The sequence below is a fragment of the Armigeres subalbatus genome, chromosome 3 (assembly GCF_024139115.2).
Source record: "Armigeres subalbatus isolate Guangzhou_Male chromosome 3, GZ_Asu_2, whole genome shotgun sequence".
Lineage (NCBI taxonomy): Eukaryota > Metazoa > Arthropoda > Insecta > Diptera > Culicidae > Armigeres > Armigeres subalbatus.
Window position 1 is genome coordinate 58,475,228 of NC_085141.1, and position 22,379 is coordinate 58,497,606.

The 22,379-nt window shown below is 38.7% G+C and overlaps 1 protein-coding gene across 8 annotated transcripts in view; it reads left to right on the forward strand.

Moving 5' to 3' along the window:
* Positions 1 to 22,153, forward strand: part of LOC134223539 (phospholipid-transporting ATPase ID) — a 154,163-nt gene extending 132,010 nt beyond the window's left edge. For 6 of the 8 annotated variants that reach the window (XM_062702708.1, XM_062702710.1, XM_062702711.1 and 3 more), the window contains 17 exons: positions 5,898 to 5,981; positions 6,041 to 6,175; positions 6,238 to 6,486; positions 7,071 to 7,598; positions 17,732 to 17,898; positions 17,961 to 18,084; positions 18,147 to 18,320; positions 18,393 to 18,669; positions 18,739 to 18,891; positions 18,949 to 19,144; positions 20,136 to 20,425; positions 20,490 to 20,713; positions 20,782 to 21,007; positions 21,070 to 21,173; positions 21,238 to 21,486; positions 21,549 to 21,668; positions 21,732 to 22,153. In XM_062702708.1, the coding sequence (XP_062558692.1) occupies positions 5,898 to 5,981; positions 6,041 to 6,175; positions 6,238 to 6,486; positions 7,071 to 7,598; positions 17,732 to 17,898; positions 17,961 to 18,084; positions 18,147 to 18,320; positions 18,393 to 18,669; positions 18,739 to 18,891; positions 18,949 to 19,144; positions 20,136 to 20,425; positions 20,490 to 20,713; positions 20,782 to 21,007; positions 21,070 to 21,173; positions 21,238 to 21,486; positions 21,549 to 21,668; positions 21,732 to 22,082 (3,651 nt within the window). In that variant the 3' untranslated portion in view covers positions 22,083 to 22,153. The remainder of the gene's footprint in view (positions 1 to 5,897; positions 5,982 to 6,040; positions 6,176 to 6,237; positions 6,487 to 7,070; positions 7,599 to 17,731; positions 17,899 to 17,960; positions 18,085 to 18,146; positions 18,321 to 18,392; positions 18,670 to 18,738; positions 18,892 to 18,948; positions 19,145 to 20,135; positions 20,426 to 20,489; positions 20,714 to 20,781; positions 21,008 to 21,069; positions 21,174 to 21,237; positions 21,487 to 21,548; positions 21,669 to 21,731) is intronic. The other 2 variants (XM_062702705.1, XM_062702707.1) reach the window with 2 other exon arrangements.
* Positions 22,154 to 22,379: the final 226 nt, after the last annotated feature.

Below are 22,379 nucleotides of genomic sequence, written 5' to 3' on the forward strand. Positions count from 1 at the left end.
GAATTTCCAAGGCAAATTCTTCGGAATTTCCAAGGGAAATTCTTCGGAATTTCAAAGGAAAATTCTTCGGAATTCCCAAGGGAAATTCTTTGGAAGTTCTTAGAACTTTCCAAGGAAAATTCTCAGAAATTTCCAAGGAAAATTCTTAGAAATTTCCAAGGAAATTCTTTCCAAGTGAAATTTTCAGGTGAAAATTTTTCAGAATTTCCACGGGAAATTCTTTGGAATTTCTACGGAAATTCTTTGGAATTTCCACGGAAATTCTTTGGAATTTCCACGGGAAATTCTTTGGAATTTCCACGGGAAACTCTTTGGAATTTCCACGGGAAATTCTTTGGAATTTCCACGGGAAATTCTTTGGAATTTCCACGGGAAATTCTTTGGAATTTCCACGGGAAATTCTTTGGGATTTCCACGGGAAATTCTTTGGGATTTCCACGGGAAATTCTTTGGAATTTCCACGGGAAATTCTTTGGAATTTCCACGGGAAATTCTTTGGAATTTCCACGGGAAATTCTTTGGAATTTCCACGGAAATTCTTTTGAATTTCCACGGAAATTCTTTGGAATTTCCACGGAAACTCTTTGGAATTTCCACGGAAATTCTTTGGAATTTCCACGGAAATTCTTTGGAATCTCCACGGAAATTCTTTGGAATTTCCACGGAAATTTTGGAATTTCCACGGAAATTCTTTGAATTTCCACGGAAATTCTTTGGAATTTCCACGGAAATTCTTTGAATTTCACGGAAATTCTTTGAATTTCCACGGAAATTCTTTGAATTTCCACGGAAATTCTTTGGAATTTCCACGGAAATTCTTTGGAATTTCCACGGAAATTCTTTGGAATTTCCACGGAAATTCTTTGGAATTTCCACGGAAATTCTTTGGAATTTCCACGGAAATTCTTTGGAATTTCACAGGAAATTCTTTGAATTTCCACGGAAATTCTTTGGAATTTCCACGGAAATTCTTTGGGATTTCCACGGAAATTCTTTGGGATTTCCACGGAAATTCTTTGGGATTTTCACGGAAATTTTTGGAATTTCCACGGAAATTCTTTGGAATTTCACGGAAATTCTTTGGAATTTCCACGGAAATTCTTTGGAATTTCCACGGAAATTCTTTGGAATTTCCACGGAAATTCTTTGAATTTCCAGGGGAAATTCTTCGGAATATCCAGGGGAAATTCTTTGGAATTTCCACGGGAAATTCTTTGGAATTTCCACGGGAAATTCTTTGGAATTTCCACGGGAAATTCTTTGGAATTTCCACGAGAAATTCTTTGGAATTTCCACGGAAAATTCCTTGGAATTTCCACGGGAAATTCTTTGGAATTTCCACGGGAAATTCTTTGGAATTTCCAAGGCAAATTCTTCGGAATTTCCAAGGGAAATTCTTTGGAATTTCCAAGGAAAATTCTTCGGAATTCCCAAGGGAAATTCTTCGGAAGTTCTAAGAAATTTCCAAGGAAAATTCTTAGAAATTTCCAAGGAAATTCTTTCCAAGTTAAATTTTCAGGTGAAAATTCTTCGGAATTTCCACGGGAAATTCTTTGGAATTTCCACGGGAAATTCTTTGGAATTTCCACGGGAAATTCTTTGGAATTTCCACGGGAAATTCTTTGGAATTTCCACGGGAAATTCTTTGGAATTTCCACGGGAAATTCTTTGGAATTTCCACGGGAAATTCTTTGAAATTTCCACGGAAATTCTTCGAAATTTCCACGGGAAATTCTTTGGAATTTCTACGGGAAATTCTTTGGAATTTCACGGAAATTCTTTGGGATTTCCACGGAAATTCTTTGGGATTTCACGGAAATTTTTGGAATTTCCACGGAAATTCTTTGGAATTTCCACGGAAATTCTTTGGAATTTCCACAGGAAATTCTTTGGAATTTCCACGGAAATTCTTTGGAATTTCCACGGAAATTCTTTGGAATTTCCACGGAAATTCTTTGGAATTTCCACGGAAATTCTTTGGAATTTCACGGAAATTCTTTGAATTTCCACGGAAATTCTTTGGAATTTCCACGGAAATTCTTTTGGAATTTCCACGAGAAGTTCTTCGGAATTTGTACGGAAAATCCTTCGGAATTTCCACGGAAATTCTTTGAATTTCCACGGAAATTCTTTGAATTTCAAGGCAAATTCTTCGAATTTCCAAGGAAATTCTTTGAATTTCAAGGAAAATTCTTCGAATTCCCAAGGAAATTCTTCGAAGTTCTAAGAAATTTCCAAGGAAAATTCTTAGAAATTTCCAAGGAAATTCTTTCAAGTTAAATTTTCAGGTGAAAATTTTCGAATTTCCACGGAAATTCTTTGGAATTTCCACGGAAATTCTTTGGAATTTCCACGGAAATTCTTTGGAATTTCACGGAAATTCTTTGGAATTTCCACGGAAATTCTTTGGAATTCCACGGAAATTCTTTGGAATTTCCACGGAAATTCTTTGGAATTTCCACGGAAATTTTTGGAATTTCACAGGAAATTCTTTGGAATTTCCACGGAAATTCTTTGGAATTTCACAGGAAATTCTTTGGAATTCCACGGAAATTCTTTGGAATTTCCACGGAAATTCTTTGGAATTTCCACAGGAAATTCTTTGGAATTTCACGGAAATTCTTTGGAATTTTCACGGAAATTCTTTGGAATTTCCACGGAAATTCTTTGAATTTCACGGAAATTCTTTGGAATTTCCACGGAAATTCTTTGGAATTTCCACAGGAAATTCTTTGGAATTTCAACAGGAAATTCTTTGGAATTTCCACGGAAATTCTTTGAATTTCCACGGAAATTCTTTGGGATTTCACGGAAATTCTTGGAATTTCCACGGAAATTCTTGGAATTTCCACGGAAATTCCTTGGAATTTCCACGGAAATTCTTGGAATTTCCACGGAAATTCTTGGAATTTCACAGGAAATTCTTTGGAATTTCCACGGAAATTCTTTGGAATTTCCACGGAAATTCTTTGGGATTTCACAGGAAATTCTTTGGAATTTCCACAGGAAATTCTTTGGAATTTCCACGGAAATTCTTTGGAATTTCCACGGAAATTCTTTGGAATTTCCACGGAAATTCTTTGGAATTTCACGGAAATTCTTTGGAATTTCCACGGAAATTCTTTGGAATTTCCACGGAAATTCTTTGGAATTTCCACGGAAATTCTTTGGAATTTCCACGGAAATTCTTTGGAATTTCACGGAAATTCTTTTGAATTTCCACGGAAATTCTTTGAATTTCCACAGGAAATTCTTTGGAATTTCCACGGAAATTCTTTGGAATTTCCACGGAAATTCTTTGGAATTTCCACGGGAAATTCTTTGGAATTTCCACGGGAAATTCTTTGGAATTTCCACGGGAAATTCTTTGGAATTTCCACGGGAAATTCTTTGGAATTTCCACGGGAAATTCTTTGGAATTTCAACGGGAAATTCTTTGGAATTTCCGCGGGAAATTCTTTGGAATTTCCACGGGAAATGCTTTGTAATTTCCACGGGAAATTCTTTGGAATTTTCGCGGGAAATTCTTTGAAATTTCCACGGGAAATTATATGGAATTTCCACGGGAAAATTTTTGGAATTTCCACGGGAAATCCTTTGGAATTTCCACGGGAATTTCTTTGGAATTTCCACGGGAAAATATATGGAATTTCCACGGTAAATTCTTTGGAATTTTCACGGGAAGTTCTTTGGAATTTGCAAGGGAAATTCTTTGGAATTTCCAAGGGAAATTCTTTGGAATTTCCACGCGATATTCTTTGGAATTTCCACTGTAAATCAATTGGAATTTCCACGGAAAATTCTTCGGAACATCCACGGGAAATTCTTTAGAATTTGTTTGGGAAATTTCCACGGGGAATTAATTGGAATTTCCGCAGGAAATTATTTAAAATTTGCAAGAAAAATATTTTAGAAATTTTCGCGGGAAATTCTTGAAAGTTTCCGCGGGAAATTTCTAGAAATTTCCACGGGGAACACGGGGAAGCAATTCTTAAAATTTGGTAGATGCCTTAACCCTTACTCATTCAGATCGTTTTGGAGGACCTTGGATTTTGTTCGATGATGAGACACTACAAAAGACCTGATTGATCCGGTAAATACCTTGAGCCGAACTCGAGAACGTTCGGGACTACCTTGAACATCTCGTATTTAAAGAAATTGGGTTTACATGATGCGCATGGACATATGCTTAGTGAACTAGTTTGGGTATACGCTCATGAAGAGGACATTGTACAATCCTTGGTTGATCCGATATATATTTTGGGCTGAACTCGAGAACGTTTTGGAGTTACTTGAACAGCTCGTCTTCAATCAATTTGGTTTACATGATGCGAAAATGCTTGCCGATGAGGAGGACATTAAACAAGCCTTGGTTGATTGAGTAGATATCTTGGGTTGAACGAGAGAAAGTTTTAGAATACTTTGAACATCTCGTATTCCTGAAAATAGGAAACTGGCTTGACGTTCAGTATGACTAAACTTGATTGAGTGCTCAGAATTAATAAACAATGTGATATAGGATTTGAACATTTCATATTCATGTGTATGCTCTCAAAAGCGAAAGCTTCCTAAGGTTTCGGATATCTCGGTCATGGTATAGTCAAACTTGACTTCAGATATGTTTCGCCTTCCAACATCCTGATTAACCATTTTGCTGAAGAAAGTGGGACCTAGTTCTCCTCTGTGATTTCACACAGTCAATCAAAAACGCTGGACATAAATAACCCATCAATCCCGAAAGGGTTAAGCGAATGTCACAGATGCAATATCCGAAAACGAATGTCACTGATGGAACGTACACACGGTCAAGCAGTTCGACCAACATTGACTCCACCTCCCGTTTATTCAAACATCCATCAAGTTTTATCAACAGCGACACGAACAATCAATTTATTCGACCAACAATATCACACACGAACGACCGAAGCACCAATTCGAGCACCAACCATCAAAAAATATATGGGGGTTTGTGCAACTTCACTACAAATGCTCAAACATGTTCGGCGAACCTTGACTCCACCCCCGACAACTCAAACCAAAATCAAACCGTTTTAATTTTTTCCAACCGAGCCGCCAACTGTCAAATGGTTGTTCGAACAACTTCACACACGTTCAAACAAAGCAGGAACCGAAGCGATTTCTTGGGGGCGGAGTCAATGTTCGTCAAACTGCTTGACTGGTGTGTACGTAGCATGATGCATAAAATTGTAGAGTTGGTAGATATCCGGAAAAATGCGGACTTCGTCGATAATCGGAATCGGCGAAATAAAGTATTAATTCGCAGTGTAAGAGATTTTGAACAGCCGCGTGGCGACGCAATGCTAGGCAAATATCAAGCCTTCGTAATAACAAGCAATTTTACCAATGCATTTATTTAAAATTGTGTCCCACTTTACTGTTGGGCGCTGTGAGTCTTGCCACCAGTAAATTGTTTCATTATCGACTAGCGAGTTCCATTAGTGTCCAAATTAGTCGATGCACTTATCGGTTTTGCTTACGAAATTGGTACTTCACTAGTTAACACCTACGCTCCAAAAGCCAGACTGTTTTATCAACAATTCAAACCCGATTTAATTGTTTACCTCAAACAAATATCACACTCTTTATAATGTAAACAGCAACGGGTAGGTGCGTGCCGTCATTGTTGACCATAAACTCATCATCTTTCTGTATGTTAAGGAAATATAAGTATATTACTTCCAAACGAAATTTAATAAATCAGTTATATCGCAGATGAACGCATCAACAAATCTACATATAAGGACATTGTTCTGTTGATGAGTCAGAAGGTGGAAGTGTCACATTATTGAGGAATTCCAACCCGTTGACGATATGAATCATACCAATCTGGGACACATGTACGGGAACTAAGATTTGTTTCTTTTCGTTTCTTACAGATAGTATTTTTTCTTTTATCCATCTGTGGGTTCTGCACGATAGCGTCCGCAATATGGGAAGCGATAGTAGGCTATAAATTTACCGTAAGTGCTTCAAACTTTATCACCTGCGCTGTTCCGACTCTGACATTATATTTTCACAGATTTATCTGCCATGGGAAAACATAATTCCAAAGGATTATCTACAGGGTGCTACCATCATTGGATGTCTAGTCTTTTTTTCCTATGCAATTGTACTGAATACAGTGGTGCCAATTTCATTATATGTTTCAGTAGAGGTAAGTGTTGCCATAAATCTGAACGTTGCTATCATTGACAAATACCAAACTATTCTTGACAGGTAATACGGTTCGCGCAATCTTTTCTAATCAACTGGGACGAGAAGATGTACTACGACAAGACGAAAACTCATGCCAAAGCCCGGACGACAACCCTAAACGAGGAGTTGGGTCAAATCCAGTACATCTTCTCGGACAAAACGGGCACGCTAACGCAAAACATCATGACATTCAACAAGTGCAGCATAGCGGGTCGAGCATATGGCGATGTGATTGATCTACGGACCGGAGAAGCTGTCGAGGTGTCCGAGGTAAGTGTTTCAGCTGAGGGAAAAGTTTGAACATTTTTCAACATGGCACCATGATGAACTGGTTTTTATTACTAATTGATGCTCATGTATGTGTTTGTCCTTTTGAATGTGAGTGTCGTCTCTGATTGCCTTGTAATACACTAATCTATTGAACGATGTTTATTCCAAATTGTTTTCCGTCTTCATTTACATTATCTATGTTTATCGTAATTATAAATAATTGGAATAATTTGATTTTGATTAGTATTAGTAGCATTGCACATTTTGTTTTAATTACTATTCAGTTTTAAACGCTTGATCATTGCTGAAGTCTCTGGACTCAGCAGACATCAAGTAGTTCTTTTAAATTTGAGCGTGCGCGTGCGATTGAGTGATAGTTTCGAAAACGCATTTTTTTTTGCCATATCACTCATTCTAACAGGAAATACTTCCATACCAATAATCCCTCTGCATTAAATTCTCTGTTTTGTCTTTACAAAAATGCTCTTTTTCGTTTCATCTTCTACTACTGTATATTATTCGCCTACTCTCCCACCACCAATACATTCACAATCACAAACACAATCACCTTCACCGCCGTATAGCCCACATTCAACAGCAACACGTCGCTTTTACTAAACGCGGAAGAACCGGCAGGTCACAGCCCCCCACAGCCAAGTTCTGTTTCAACTATCGACAACCCCATCAACATGACCACCTCCAGCAATACCGTCCCCACGACCGGTTCTACGACAGCCAAAGCCGGAAATTACGACTACCAAATACTGCTCCAGCAAGAGCAACCCTTCCCGCCTCAATCAGTCAGTTCCGCTACTCGAAACACTAGCAATCTCGTAGCCAGTAGCAAAGACACCACCGGCAACAGACAAGCAAGCTCACTGCACGTTAGATTCAGTTCGCACAGTAGTAGTCACGAGACTAGAACGAAAGCCACGCCCATTCACGAGAAGCCACCCGATTACTACACGGCAATCGGTGGGACGGTGACGACCTACGGTCCCAAAAAATCAGATCTCTCCGCGATGCAAGATAATACTACAACGACTTCCACGACGACAACAGTCTCGACGACCACTGAGCCACCCTGCGGGAGTAATACGCAAGGAGTGCATGTATGCATGATTTTTTTCTAGAATATTATCATTTCTCTGTTGTATCCAATTTCCGTACTTCTCTTTGCTAAATCTATGCTAATAGTTTTGAGTTTCGAAAATTCATAGCTTGATTGTTATTTTACTAGTCTGATGTGTCAAAGATTGGAATGCTTTTCTTTTAGTTCAATATCACCTTATTCAACGTGATTGTTGATTTAAATTTCGATTTTTAAATTGTGATAAATAGCTAGCCTGGAATACTTAGCACAGTTGGCAATCATAAATATCAGAGCTCATAAAATCTATTCTATCTTCTTCAAGACAAGAAATTTAATACTTTCAGCGGTTAGACAAAAAGCTTGAGATAGGCAAAATTCGAATTTCATATTAGCATAATCTGATTTTGGTAAAACCATAACCATTGGACGCAAAAACTCTTACAGTGTTAAGTCCTAGTTCTTTATCTTAGATCGGTTAAAGGACACCAGAGATGTTCCGGGTTTCCGAGGGTAATTTAAATATGCTTTTTTTTTTCTTATGCTACACATTGTATTGTATTGACGTTTACTTTAATCATGTTTCATGCTTTCCCCAGAAACTAGCTGCAGGTCCAAAATTCGTCAAGACGGTTACGGAAATATGATGAATAACAAATAGGAATAATGCGATTAAGGGTATCTAACTTCATAACTTTACGAGACGATGATTGTAGAAACATTTTTAGAATGACAGTGGGTGTTAAATTTCATGTTTTTCCAAGACCATAAAATAGAATCTATGTATTTTAAATATACATTTATAGGACTGTAGTGAGACTCTCTTCACTAACCAGTTTATAACCGGTTGAAAGTGCTCTGCGAAATTCTGATGGATTCTTGATCTGCAACTAGCTTTGGCCGGCATATGAGTTCTAGTTAAAAGAAAAATGCATATTTGTCCGTGATCGTTAGTGTTCGAGAACCGATCTAAGGTCAAGAACAGAAAACTAAAAGCGATCCCGGTTTTATCCAAATCGCTAATTTGACTTAACCTTTCAACATTTTTGTCAAACCCCTGCATCATTTTATATTATAATGAAATTACGACTCTTTTCGAGAGTTGCAATGAAGTATTTTGGAATTTATCGTGGCTTCTTAATCTTCTTAAGATTTCATGAGAATGGAATTAATATAAAAATACGAGAAAGGCAAAAATCTAGAACAAAAGTTAGTTGACATACTTATCTGGAATTTGTTGAAAACGAAAATATTACTTGCAGCTAGTTTAAAAAAAGATGATTTCTTCAAAGAGAGTTGTATGTTTATCAAATCAGGCTTGCCGAGTTAGCTAAGCTTAGCTTAGCTTGATTAGCTCTACTCATCATGGTTGCTAATCGTGACTGGCCGAAAAACAACAAATATGCACAGCTCACTAATTAAACAGTTTTCTCGGGACTAGAAAACTATTCTCACTGTACATGCTTTGGAATTTCTTTAATTCAAGACCAATAACGATACCGACCACGTCGTCACAGTCAATTAGGATAAGGGGAGGGAAATTAGTTTGACACTCATTGCTGCAAGAGACCGAGGAATCCTCCGCATCTCCGTGAGCGCACTGGAAAGGATTAGTATGTTGGGAAGGAAATCTATCGGAAATCGCCTTGGCAAGCGACGCCATATTCATTATGATACAAAAACGGAAAAGCAACGCGTGTCTAACTTCCTGAAGACTGATACGACTACTTCGCAACGACTAAAACACGCACTGTACTTGTTACTTGCTCGATAGCCTCTGCAAACTATCGAGATCGCGCTTGTTTCAACTGGAGCAAAAAGCCTATCAAATCAGGCATTCCGAGTTGGATAAATACTACGGGTGCTAAAAAATCGAGTTTTGCAACATGTTGGATCAGTATAGAAATGGTCTAGTCTGATTAACTTCACATGATCATTCTTGCCAACAAAAAAAACAAATTGGCGAAGAAAACAATCTTTTTTCATGCTATCGACCCACATTGCACAGCTCAACAAACCGTGATGCGATGCTGAACCTGGCTATGAAGAATTGTTATGTCAAGTTAATTCCTTGGGATGGAAAAGTATTCCGTCTTATCACTCAAACACGATCTGTAGAACCAAGTATTATGCTCCGCAGTTGTAGAACCAAGTTTTAAATTGTATATCAATAATTGCATGATTGTTTGCAATAGATTTACTACTTTGACACAAAATTGATTATACCAACCTGGATACCTGGATGGCGACAGCGTCGATACACCTATGCCTGTTGTATTGTAGAGCAATTTTCCCAAAAGCTTCTAATAATAAATTCAAATTTGCTATTTTCTGCAACTCAACTGTACTAACATGTTATAATCGATGTGACTAAAGATAGTAGTGAGAAATATCCGAAGTTTCTTGACAAAACTCAAATTTATTGCACATGTACCACTATTAACGGGATTTGCGATTTTTTTTTAGAAATCGTCGGAAATATTTTTTACGTTAATAACCATTTAAATTATTAACATTCAACGTATTTTCGGTTTGTTGTTTTAAAACAACATTGCGCATTTAAGGGTTAATGTAACGAAACGAAACGAAACTACTGTTGATGTGTTTCGACCTTCTCGAAACTTCTTCTAGTAAATTTTCTGATTGTAACGAATTTCATAAAGAGGACACTTTGTATTGTTGATATTCTTTTTACTGATGATCAAATTGAAAAAGATCCTTTTCTGAAAAGTGAGCCAGGAATATTTTCTCAGTCAATTCAGTAGCATGAGTGTTTTATGAAAGGTTTTAAAAATTTAGTGGCATCGTGAAATGACCAGAACTTCTGAAATCAGTTTCTTCGTAGCACTTCTTGGTGCTGCAAAGTTCCATCACAAATAACTCTTAGTGCTGCTTGATGAGTTTCTTCCTAAATTTCGTAGGAATTCTAGAATAGAGAAATTTTCTCCCTATTTTGTTCAAAAGATCCTTAATGGTTCCTTTAAATACATCCTCTTTCCCAAGATTTTCTAGACTTTTCTATGAAATTCACAAACGAGATTAACCAACGGGCTCTTCCCTCTGTTTTAATTAGTTCCTCAAGAAATTTGTATTGAAGTGAAAATACTGAAGCTGCAGAAATATGTTTGGCTGGGTATTTTTTTTTTTTTTTGTGATCTTTATTAGAGTGATTTTTTATATGAAATATAAGTTCATGACTAATGCGGCTGGGTATGCACCGATTTCACTTGGGATGACTCTCATGGTGTTGGTGGGCTTCCTGTAGATCTTGGAGTCTAATGTTGCATTTTTGTTCCCTTAATGACCAGTAGATCCTAGAAAAGTAATTTACCTTCCTTTTTCCTACGAGGAGGTGAATTTGATGTCCTTATGCGCATTGTTTATCGCTTCCAAAATCCTGGGTAGATCCTTCCGGTTGATGATGTTGAAAATGTCGTCGACGTATCTCCACCATATCTCGGGTAGTACTCCTTGTTCCTGGTAGGTTGTCCTCCAAATTCGCCATAAATAGTTCGCACAAAAACGGTGATAACGGATTTCCCATCATTGCACCCTTTATCTGTTTGTAGAAGCTTCCGCGGAATGTGAAGTAGTTCTCCGTCATGCATAGCCTTGCTAGCTTTAGGTACATCTTCACCTTTCCGCGCCATATTGTGTTAGCAGCCAATCATCTAGAAGATTCAGAGCATCTTTCCCCGAAACGCTAGGGAACAATGCCACTAGATCGAATGATACCATTATGCTCTCTTCTTCGATGTGTCCTGATTCCAACAGCTTCTGGGCGAAATCCTGGGTGTTGATGATTGACCTGCTGGGGAATGGTTTCGGCATACTTTTTAACTGCTTCACTAATCATTTGGCCAGGTTTTGGGTAGGGGAGCTCCATTGGCGTAAATAAGGGGGGCTAGGGGGGGGCTTAGCCCTCCCTAGAAAAAAATTAGCCCCCCCTAGGATTTGATAAGTTAGTTAGCAGTGATATCAGTTTTCAACATATAGCATAATGAATTACTGAAAAAGTTTGAAGACTAAAGAGTTATCTCTCATATTCACTCTATCATACTTAATGAAATGAGTGGAAGAAAAATTAGCTTGTTTCTGAATTCTGAGAAAGATTCCCATCAGCATCCGAGAAGGATTCTCATCAGAATCCGAGAAGATCCTTAACGATTTTTTTTGGAACCATTCGACGATTTGCTTCGAAATCCTTTGATGATTTGCATCGGAATCCCTCAACGATTTGCTTCAACATGCTTGGAGGATTGCCTTCGGGATCGCTGGAGGATTCTTTTCGAAATAACTGAAGGATTAATTCGGAGTCGCTCGACGGTTTGCTTCGAAGTCCTTCGACGGATTGCTTCGGAATCCTTCGACGATATGCGTCTTCATCCCTGGAACATTGCTCATGAAATACCTGGAACCATCATATTGGAATTCCTGGAGGGTTTTCGATGAAATCCCTGGAATATTCCCGTCGAAGGGTGAAGGATCCCTGGTACATTCTCGTCGGAATCCTTGAAATTTTTCCGTTGGAATTCCTTAAACATTCCATCCGAAATCTCTGGTGGATTCCCTTCATAATCCCTGGAGGCTCCCATCGGTATTCTTGAAGGATTCATGTTGAAATATCTAGAGATTCCCGTCGGAGTCCCTGGGACATTCCAGTCAGGATCACTAAAGGATTCTCATCAGAATTCTTGGAAGATTCTCGGCGGAATCCATGGAAAGTGGCACACGTGCACGTGCTTGAGAAAAGAGAATAATATGAATGAGTGTGGTGGATCCGCAATTGCCTTAGGTGGTTGGACTGCATTTGTCACATTACCGCTGATAACTGATAACAGATGATGAGATGTTAAAATGTTCGAGAATTTTCAAAAAAAAGGGGCAATATCGATAAAAAAATATAAAGGGGCTATAGCCCCCCCTAGACATCGGAGGTAGTTACGCCAATGGGGAGCTCAATGATAAAACTATCTCTTGCATCTCAGGTTTATGAATATTTTGTAATACCTTAATCCTTGGTAGCACCGGATTTGCTATCTTCTTCAAAGTTTCTCCGATGTTCGCCTTACACTCCTTTATCGCTTTCTCCGATAGTCTTGTTAATCCTGGTAGCGGATCCACTCTTAAATGCCTGTATGGTCCATTGATGTTCGTTGATTTTCGATGTCATCTATTCAACGTTATTCCTTCGGGAAATTGCTGTCTACATATCCACGAGGATTTGTTCCACGTCCGCTTTTTATGTAGTCGCATATCCTAATCCCTTGTTTAGGTGTGCTCATTATTCCTTTGTAAACTGCTGTGTTCACCGTCTGGGTTTACCACAAATCCTTCGATTATCTGTGGGGTTGGTAGTTCTACCTTCAAGTGAGGATTTCCCTCGTAGATTGGTCTAATTCTTCTCGTAAAATCTCGTCTTCTTGTCCGCTTTGTACTCTTCTTCCCGCTTTATTTTCTTCAGGAATAGGTCAAACGTTTCCGGATTTTCCTTTGCCAGCTTAAGATGTAGGTTGTAGCACTCCAAGTTCAACCTTTCTAGTTTGACGTAGTGTCTCTTGATTGACATTAGCATGACCATTGAGCAATTCGCAAAATTCTTAGGTGGTACAAGCCTGGACTATTGTATGATAGTAGCATCACTTTCATCAGTTACCACAGATAATGATTTGGGACTAATCGCTATCTCTTAGATGGAAGCAATGCACTCTCCAATAGTCGAGATCTGTCCTGGCCACGTCCTTGCGAATACTAAGGAAGAAGAAGGATGGTTAACTGAACACTTGCTTAAGAAATATAGGTGCCAATGGAGGTTTTGGAATTGTTAGTATTGAAGGTTATAACAGTAGGAATCGTTTTGGTAGAACGTGAAACACAGAAAGAACTAGGATATTAATACAAAGTAGGAAAGGGACAAGCCTGGAATTGAACCCACGACCTCCTGCTTATAAGGCAGAAGCGGTAGCCACTAGACCACCGAGCTCATTTAAATCTATGATGGAACTGGTATACTGTGAAAATCAAAACTCAATATTTTCAATAGAATTGTATCAAAATATCGATCAATTTTTGGCGAGACAAAGCTCGCCGAGTCAGCTAGTTTTATACAAAAGAAGGTTGATCCGAGATTAATTTTCATCAATTTGCAAAACTTAATCGTTTGGCGACGACAGAAAATTGCCCTTCGGGTAGCATAATCACAAGCGCGCGTCGGAGGGAGATGAGGCAATAAATTTGTTCGAATGGATGAAATCACTAACAGCAACCAAGCTACCACGGCGATGCCACCGAAACAGGCCATTTTTGCAATCAACACGTTCTATCCAAAAAATGCTGGTCCTGAGAAAATCCAATTGTCTTTCCCTAGAGCGCTTTTCCAATAACTAACTGCAACCAAACTTGATAACTTTTCCTTAAGACGCCAGCATTCGGAATAAATTATCACCATCGCCACTGCATCACACGGGATCGCAACAGACGACATTTTTGTTATCAACCCTTTCTTCACCTAAAATGCTGGTTCGTTGAGGTTGAATGATGACCGCCGACGCCTACGACCACCATCAATGCGTTTTCCGGTTTTCCGTTAAAACTGCTACCAGTGCCATCCTGCTGCTGTTTCCGATGCGTCCGATCTGCGTGAAATCTTGTTCGCGCTGAGGATTACACTCAAACCCGCAAGTTGCTTGATTGTGATGTCTGTGCTTGGGATGCATGCACGAGATTGGTTGTTTTACTATTTCTAAATAGTTGAATATCTGTATTTTTAGACAGACGTGGTCTTACGTCAAAAAAACGAAGGAATTCCTAGAAGAATCTTCCGAAAGAATTCCTAAATTAATTTCCTATGAAATTTCTAAGCTGATTTCCAAAGCCTAAAGAAATTTCCGAAGGAATCCGTTAATGAATTACAAAAGGAATTTTTAAACAAAGGAGGAATGGAGGAATTCTAAAACAATTTTCGAAGGAACTTCTAAAACATTTTCTGTAGATATTTTAAAAGTAATTTGCGAAAGATTTTTAGAAGGGAATTCCGAAAGAATTTCTGTAGGATTTTACAAAGTAATTCCTGATGGAATTTACTAAAGAATTCCTGAAACAATTCCAAAGGAATTTCACAAAGAATTCCTGGAGGAAGTTCTTAAAGAATTTCTGAAGGAAGTTCTGAAATAGTTCTTAAAAACCCTTCTTTGAATTTAATTTTTGGAGGAATATTTTGAGAAATTTCATCATTTATTTAATTTCTAGATTTATCTGCTAAAAAAAATTTCGGCCGATTTTCCGAAGAAATTCCTAGAGGAATTTCTGAACGAAGTCTTGACGGAATGTCCAAAGTAGTTCTTGGAGAAATCTAAGATTGGCGAAAGTTTCTTCAGGAGCTGTTTCGAAAATTCGGATATTCTTTCAAAACCTTGTTCAGGAATTCTTAAGCTTAAGGAAGTTCCTAGTATTTCGTCCTAGAACTTTGCAAGGAATTACAAAAGAGTTCTTAGAAGAATTTCTGAAGGTATTTTTTGAAGTTTACTTTAACGAATTCCTAAGGTTTTCCTGTACAAATTTCTGAAGGAATACGTGGAGGAAATTCCGAACTAATTCCAAGAAATATCCAAAAGAATTTCCTAACGACTGTCTGGAATTCGGTTTCCGCAGGAGTTTTCTAGGGAAGGACTAAGGAACCGGACGTATCTCCAAAGCAGTTTCTGGAGGAAATTTCGAATAGATTACTGGGAAAAATTCCGAAAGAATTCCTGGAGAAATCTACGAATTACTTCAGAAATACCAGTAGGCGTTTCCTCTGTAATTGTATTAGGAATTTCTTCGTAAATGCCTTTGATTCATTAAAAAAATTCTATAAAAACTCCTCCAAAAAATCATTTGGGAACTTTTCTAGAATTTTTTCCCTTAAATAACCTAAAAAATACTTCCGTTGTCAATTAAATTTTTGAAAGAATTTCTATAATAGATACTAAAAGACCTAGATTTCTAAAATAGAAAAAAAAACGTTGAAAAAAAATCTGAATGTATTACTGAAAGATATTCGAAAAGAACTCATAAAGGCATTTTCGAAGGAATTCCTCCAGGAAGTTCTGAAAGGGTTCCCGGAGAACGTTTTAAAGAAATTGCTGGAAGAAGTTCTGAAGAAATTCTATAGGGAAATTTTGGAGGAATTCCTTATGCAATAACTTGAGGAATTTATTTACGGAATTCATGCAATGATTGATGATTAATTATTTTAGAGCGTCTTAGGGGAAATGCTACAAGGTTAAAAGACTATTATTCTTCCATTTACTTCCACTATTTACTGCAATGATTGCCAATAAAAATCAAAAGGAGGAATTTCCGAAGGTATTGCTTTCAAAAATTAAGGATTTGTGGAGAAATTCCTAACGGAATCTCTTAATATATTCCTTACGGAGTTTGCGAAGTAATTCCCAACGGAATTTTCGTAGGAATTCCTGCAACAATTTTCGTATGCATTTGTTGAAGAATTCCGCATGAAATTCGTAAAGGATTTAATAAAGAAATCGGTAATGGAAATTCTGAAGGAAGCTTCGGAGAAATTTTGTAAGGAATTTCCGAAGAAATTCATAAAGAAATTTCTGAAAGACGATTCTAAAGTTTTTTAAAGGAAACTTTTCTGAGGAATATCTGAAGGAATTTCCAAAGAAAATTCTTGAATTACATCCGCAGTAATTTCTGCAATATTTTCCGAAGGAATTCCTGGACTGCCGTAATCTGAAAAAGTGACGTATACGCCATTTTCCAAAAATGGTGTTAACGAGTACTACTCATCGAGCTCTTTAACAGAAAAATGGAAAACATGCTTGTTGTAAAATGGCTGTTACGTCACTTTTCCAGATTACGGCAGTGGAGGGAATTCTGAAGAAAATTTTAAATGAATGTCGAAACGATACTTCTTCGAATATTCTCAGGAATTCCAGGAATTGGATATTTTTGAAGAAACATTTCTTAGAGCTTTTACAATAAAGTATCAAACAATTTCAAGACAATAAAATGAAATTAAAATGTTGTAATGTTTGTAACTGCCTGACGTTCGATTAAATAATTTTACTAAATACTAAGCAGCGAGGCGACAACATCCCAGTTCTGGGTTACAGTGGCAGTTATTAAGAAAAGAAGAAGGGTTTTCAACTGGTGCTTGCAATGTACCAAGTGGTTTTGTCAATCATATTAAAACATTTTTTTGATAAATTTTGCCAAATAAGTTAACTGTCCTAATATATAAATAATAAATAAAAAAGTAAATGTTGTCAAGATAATGACTGTGCTACTTAACTTGATATTCTTGAACTGCAATGATTTACCTACAACCTGTTGTAACCCCGTTAGAATCCAGCTGAGCTGCATAATTTTGAATTTTTAATTTTTGTCATAAAATAGGGGTTGGGGACTTGCGTGTTAAAACTACTAGGTACAGAAAAAAAACTCATGCAGATGTCCATAAGTAGTTTTTAATCTTAACTCGATATACCCAGCATCGACTATTTTCATATTAAAGCGCCAATGGAGCATACCATTAGTGAGTGACCTCAGACGTTTTAAAAAATCTTGTGCCTGTTCCTAGCATTTGCTTTGCTTTCTTTGCATCTATGACATAAACTTAGAGCTTGATCATCGAGCGCATCATCAATCATCATTTATTAATACTTAAGCGTTTAACGCAGTTTTGTCCCCAATATTTGTCTAATCAATCGAATGCCTATATGCTAGATGTCTGACTGATTATGACAAATATTTTACACTCAGACGAACAGTGTACTATAAATTTAATCTAGAATAGCGCAGGCTAGAAGCATTACTATGCTTGTCCACATCCCTCGCCTTTTGTTAATTAGATTCCAATAGTTAAACTAGTACCAACATTGAACCCAAATGTTCCATGTTTCTTGAAGAGCTTTTGTGTCTAGAAACTCAGATCGAATTCAAACGCACTCTGTTTATTTCGTTTTCTCCATTTCTCCGATTTCTTTCTCTGTATTCCAATCTAAACTTTGCTGATTGTCACCTCCATCTCGATGTCACTAAATGACCGTTTCCATACTCATCTCCATCACATTTCGAAATCGTCTACGCAAACCCAAATCCAAACCCGCATACAAAACCCCTTACCCACACATGAACCACAAAATCTAGGTCACCGAGCCGGTAGACTTTTCCTTCAATCCGGAGTACGAACCGGACTTCCGGTGGTACGACCAGGGCCTGCTGGATGCCGTCCGAGCGGATGAGGAGCACGCTCACAACTTTTTTCGTCTGCTAGCACTATGCCATACGGTGATGCCGGAGGAAAAGAACGGAAGGTCAGTGCCAGCAGGGTCGAGGGTCACTCTACAACACGAACTAAATTCCGGTTTACTTTCAGATTAGAATATCAAGCACAAAGTCCTGACGAGGCTGCGCTCGTTTCGGCGGCCAGAAATTTTGGATTCGTTTTCCGATCCAGAGCACCTAATAGTATAACAATCGAAGTGATGGGAAGGATGGAGGTGGGGAAAATATTTTATTGTCAAATGTTTGATATTATAATTAAGTTTATTTTTATTTGCAGGAATATCAACTGTTGAGTATTTTAGATTTTAATAACGTTAGAAAGCGAATGTCGGTGATACTGCAGCGTAACGATACGATAATATTGTACTGCAAAGGTGCCGATAGTGTGATATATGATAGGTTAGGAAGTAATCAGCAGGACCTGAAGGCTAGGACCCAGGAGCATTTAAATGTAGGACTTCATGTTCCACCAACTAACGTGCCTCGTTCCGAACCATAATCTAATGAAATGATTGCCTTCCAGAAATTTGCCGGCGAAGGCCTGCGGACGCTAGTGTTAGCTGAGCGACGACTTACGAAGGAGTTCTTCGACTCCTGGTTGTTGCGGCAACGAGAAGCGGCCTTATCGCTGGACGGCAGAGAAGATAAGTTAGGTGTAATCTATGACGAAATCGAATGTGATATGCAACTGGTCGGTGTGACCGCCATAGAGGATAAGCTTCAGGACGGAGTACCGCAGACGATCGCCAACCTGCAGATGGCTGGTATCAAGATCTGGGTACTAACAGGAGATAAGCAAGGTCGGTTTGGTGATTGTTGTATTGCAAGTGCAAATTTTAATTCATTGTTGTTTTCATTGAACTAAATAGAAACGGCAATCAATATCGGATATTCATGTCAGCTTTTAACGGATGACATGTTGGACGTATTTATCATTGATGGACTAACAAAGGCAGAAGTGGAACAGCAGCTTCGCAAGTACATGGAATCATTGCGCATTGTAAATACCTATCATCCCACAAGTGAGTTTCTTTCGTATCCTAGTTTTATAGCAGTCACATGATTTAATCAATTTTTAGCTTTACCAAAAAATACGCTTAATCAGAACAGTGGTCTGACGTCGGGACCCACAGCCAACGGAGGTAACAGCGGGAGTTCGGGGCCGATGATAGAGATCCAGAACTCGTCACCGCCATCGGTATCGGTGGTGACTTTTAGGTGGGATAATAGACATAAATATACAAGTATAGGAGGAAGCGAAGAAGCGCCGGAAAGGTACAACACAACTACTACTACTTCTACATTACTACTGTCTACCGTCAATGCATAATCATGTGGATAGAAAATTAGTCATTTTATAATCTCTTCCATCCAACATCCCATTCCTTTCGTTGTTTTATGGTTGGTTTATCTTTTTTGTAACTTCCTTGTTTTTCTTTGTTCCAAATTTATTGTCTTTGTAAAAGATGTCCGTTGTATGTAATCACTATGTGCAGGTCCCCTTTTTTAATTCGATACCTATAGTTTCCATATTTTCATCTCAACCGCTCTTTAACCTCCTTCTACGCTTCGAATGTCGAATGAATGACTTGTCAACTACAACTTTTCTTTGGCAATTATTCCATCGTCATCGTTTGAAGCGTTGAATCGTTCCGAAACGTTGATTGTATCCACCCCAATATGTTCTTCACTGTTCGCAACGAGTTTTTAGTTGTTTTTCAACCAATCGGATCACTAGAGCCATTATTAGAGGGTTATTGTCCAACAATCTGACTACGTACCCGGCCAACAGCAGTCGTCCGATTTTCGCGGTATAAAATAAACGGCTCTTCCAACAGCTGATGCAATTCATGGTTCATGCGCCTGCCTCCTCGAGTCAAGCACCATCTTAAATGACATCGTTTTTGTTTTGTTTTATGTGTAGTTATTGATGTTTATCCATCCATTTTATCATACGTTCGTTCATTACCTCCAAAGTAGTAGTAGTTTTGAAGAATGTAAAGAAAACGATTGTATGTATCAAAATTATATTTGAACTAAATCCAAATTAGCCCGAAAGCGTTTCGTTAAGTATAGGCCAGTTAAAACAGTTGGTATCGCCAATCCCTTCCTCATATACCCGTAAGTCGTAGCAATCGAAATTCAATCAATCGATTTTGGAACCTAATCCAATTGATGCTCAAATTTGTTTTCCAAATCTATTGGCCCAAAAATTAACCACCCTCAAATTTGAAATCGCTATTTAATCCAACCCCTCCAATTTTAGTGTTAACTGTAGCAACTACTCCGACGGACTTGGCAAAACGGATACCTCGATGTCCGACCTGGACGAAGGCGCAGGCGTTGCCCTGGTCATCAACGGCCATTCGCTGGCGCACTGTTTGCAGCCCGATATGGAGACCAAGTTCCTAGAGATTGCTTCGCACTGTCGGGCGGTAATCTGCTGTCGAGTGACGCCACTGCAGAAGGCCATGGTCGTAGAGCTGATCAAACGATCCAAGAACGCCGTAACGCTGGCCATCGGTGACGGTGCCAACGATGTTTCCATGATCAAAGGTGAGAACGGGATGGCAATGGGACGATGAGAGGTTTTAACAAAACGAAAAATTTCGATTTTCAGCGGCCCACATTGGAGTGGGCATTTCGGGGCAGGAAGGTATGCAGGCAGTGCTGGCCAGCGATTACTCGATAGCTCAGTTCAAATTCCTCGAAAGACTGCTTCTAGTGCATGGACGGTGGTCCTACTATCGAATGTGTAAATTTCTGCGCTATTTTTTCTACAAAAACTTTGCATTCACGTTGTGCCATTTTTGGTATGCATTTTTCTGTGGCTTCAGTGCTCAAGTAAGTTTAGTTTTATTTCATACTCTGCGGACAATTGGTAGTAGTTAACGCATTTTATCCGATTGCAGACGGTGTTCGATCCGATGTATATATCAGTGTACAATCTGTTTTATACGTCGCTACCGGTGTTAGCGTTAGGTATTTTTGAGCAGGACGTTTCAGATAAAAACAGCGTCGAGTATCCGAAGCTCTATACTCCCGGAATCACCAATGCCTTATTCAACACGACCGAGTTTATTCGGAGTGTGCTGCACGGTATTTTCAGCTCGTTGATTCTGTTTCTAATACCTTACGGTAAGATCTGATTGAAACCTAGCCGAGGAGCAAATTATTTGAATAACAATCTCAATTCGCAGGCACTTATAAGGATGGAATCTCCCCAGATGGTTATGTACTTAACGATCATATGCTGCTGGGATCAGTGGTAGCCACAATTCTGATTTTGGATAACACTGCCCAAGTATGTTTCTATTGAAGCAATAACAGTCGATCCCTTTAATAAACAATTTTATTTATTTTTTCAGATTGCCTTGGATACATCCTATTGGACCGTGTTCAACCACATCATGATTTGGGGTAGTCTACTGTGGTATCTTTTCCTAGACTATTTCTACAACTACGTCATAGGCGGACCGTACGTGGGATCGCTGACGCAAGCTATGAAAGAGGCTACCTTCTGGTTCACAACGGTATTGACGGTGATCGTTCTAATGGTGCCGGTTCTGGCGTCTAGGTTCTACTTTGTTGATGTGTTCCCTGGTCTATCGGATAAGGTTTGATATGAGATGAGTTCTTAGATAGCTCTTGTGTACAAATTTGAGTTCTCTTTCAATAGATCCGTGCCAAGCAGCGATTAGCTCAACTGCGATCGAGACAGAGCAATGATGTCCTTCGGACACCTTCAGCCAGGCGAGCCAGACGATCGCTTCGATCCGGGTACGCTTTTGCACATCAGGTAAATTTTGCAAAGTATTTACAAGCCACTCGGATAAATTGAATGTCATATTTCCCTAAACAGGAAGGATTTGGCCGGCTCATTACGTCCGGTAAGATCATGCGCAAACTGCCTCAAGATTTTGCATTCCCGCTGGGATTAGGTAGCAAGAAGCAACAGCAAGCAAATATGATTGCCGCCGATGGAGGCACACCAGGAAAGAACAGTAGCACCCTCCTCAACAACGGTGCCAGCGGCAACAACGGTAATAACAACAACAATAACAACAACAAGAGTACCAACAATGCCAACAATATCAAAGCGAGCGACAACCTGACGCTCAATGGAAGTCAGATCACCAATCTGCCAGGTAGTTCGAACAGTGGACACAGCCCGCGGGCGCCCTGCCAGGACTTGGACACGATCAATCTGTGAGACGGTTAGTTTTAGGCAAATGACAAGAAGTAAAGTTACCTGCTTAATTTAAAGGAAATAAGGTTTTAAAAGATCACGTATAGAAAAAAAAATCTGGAAAGAGGCATGGCAAAAGTTAGAAGAATTATTTATTTTCAGATATAACAAATTGAATTTAACTCAGACTTCCAGTTACCGTGAGTGAAGTTCTGTCGAGATCGTATTTATGTGGTGGATGTTTGGAGGGAAACGGTCGGTTTTGAGTTTTTATTTTTCTATATTCCTGTGTCATGTTAACGATAATCCAGATTTCCAAGT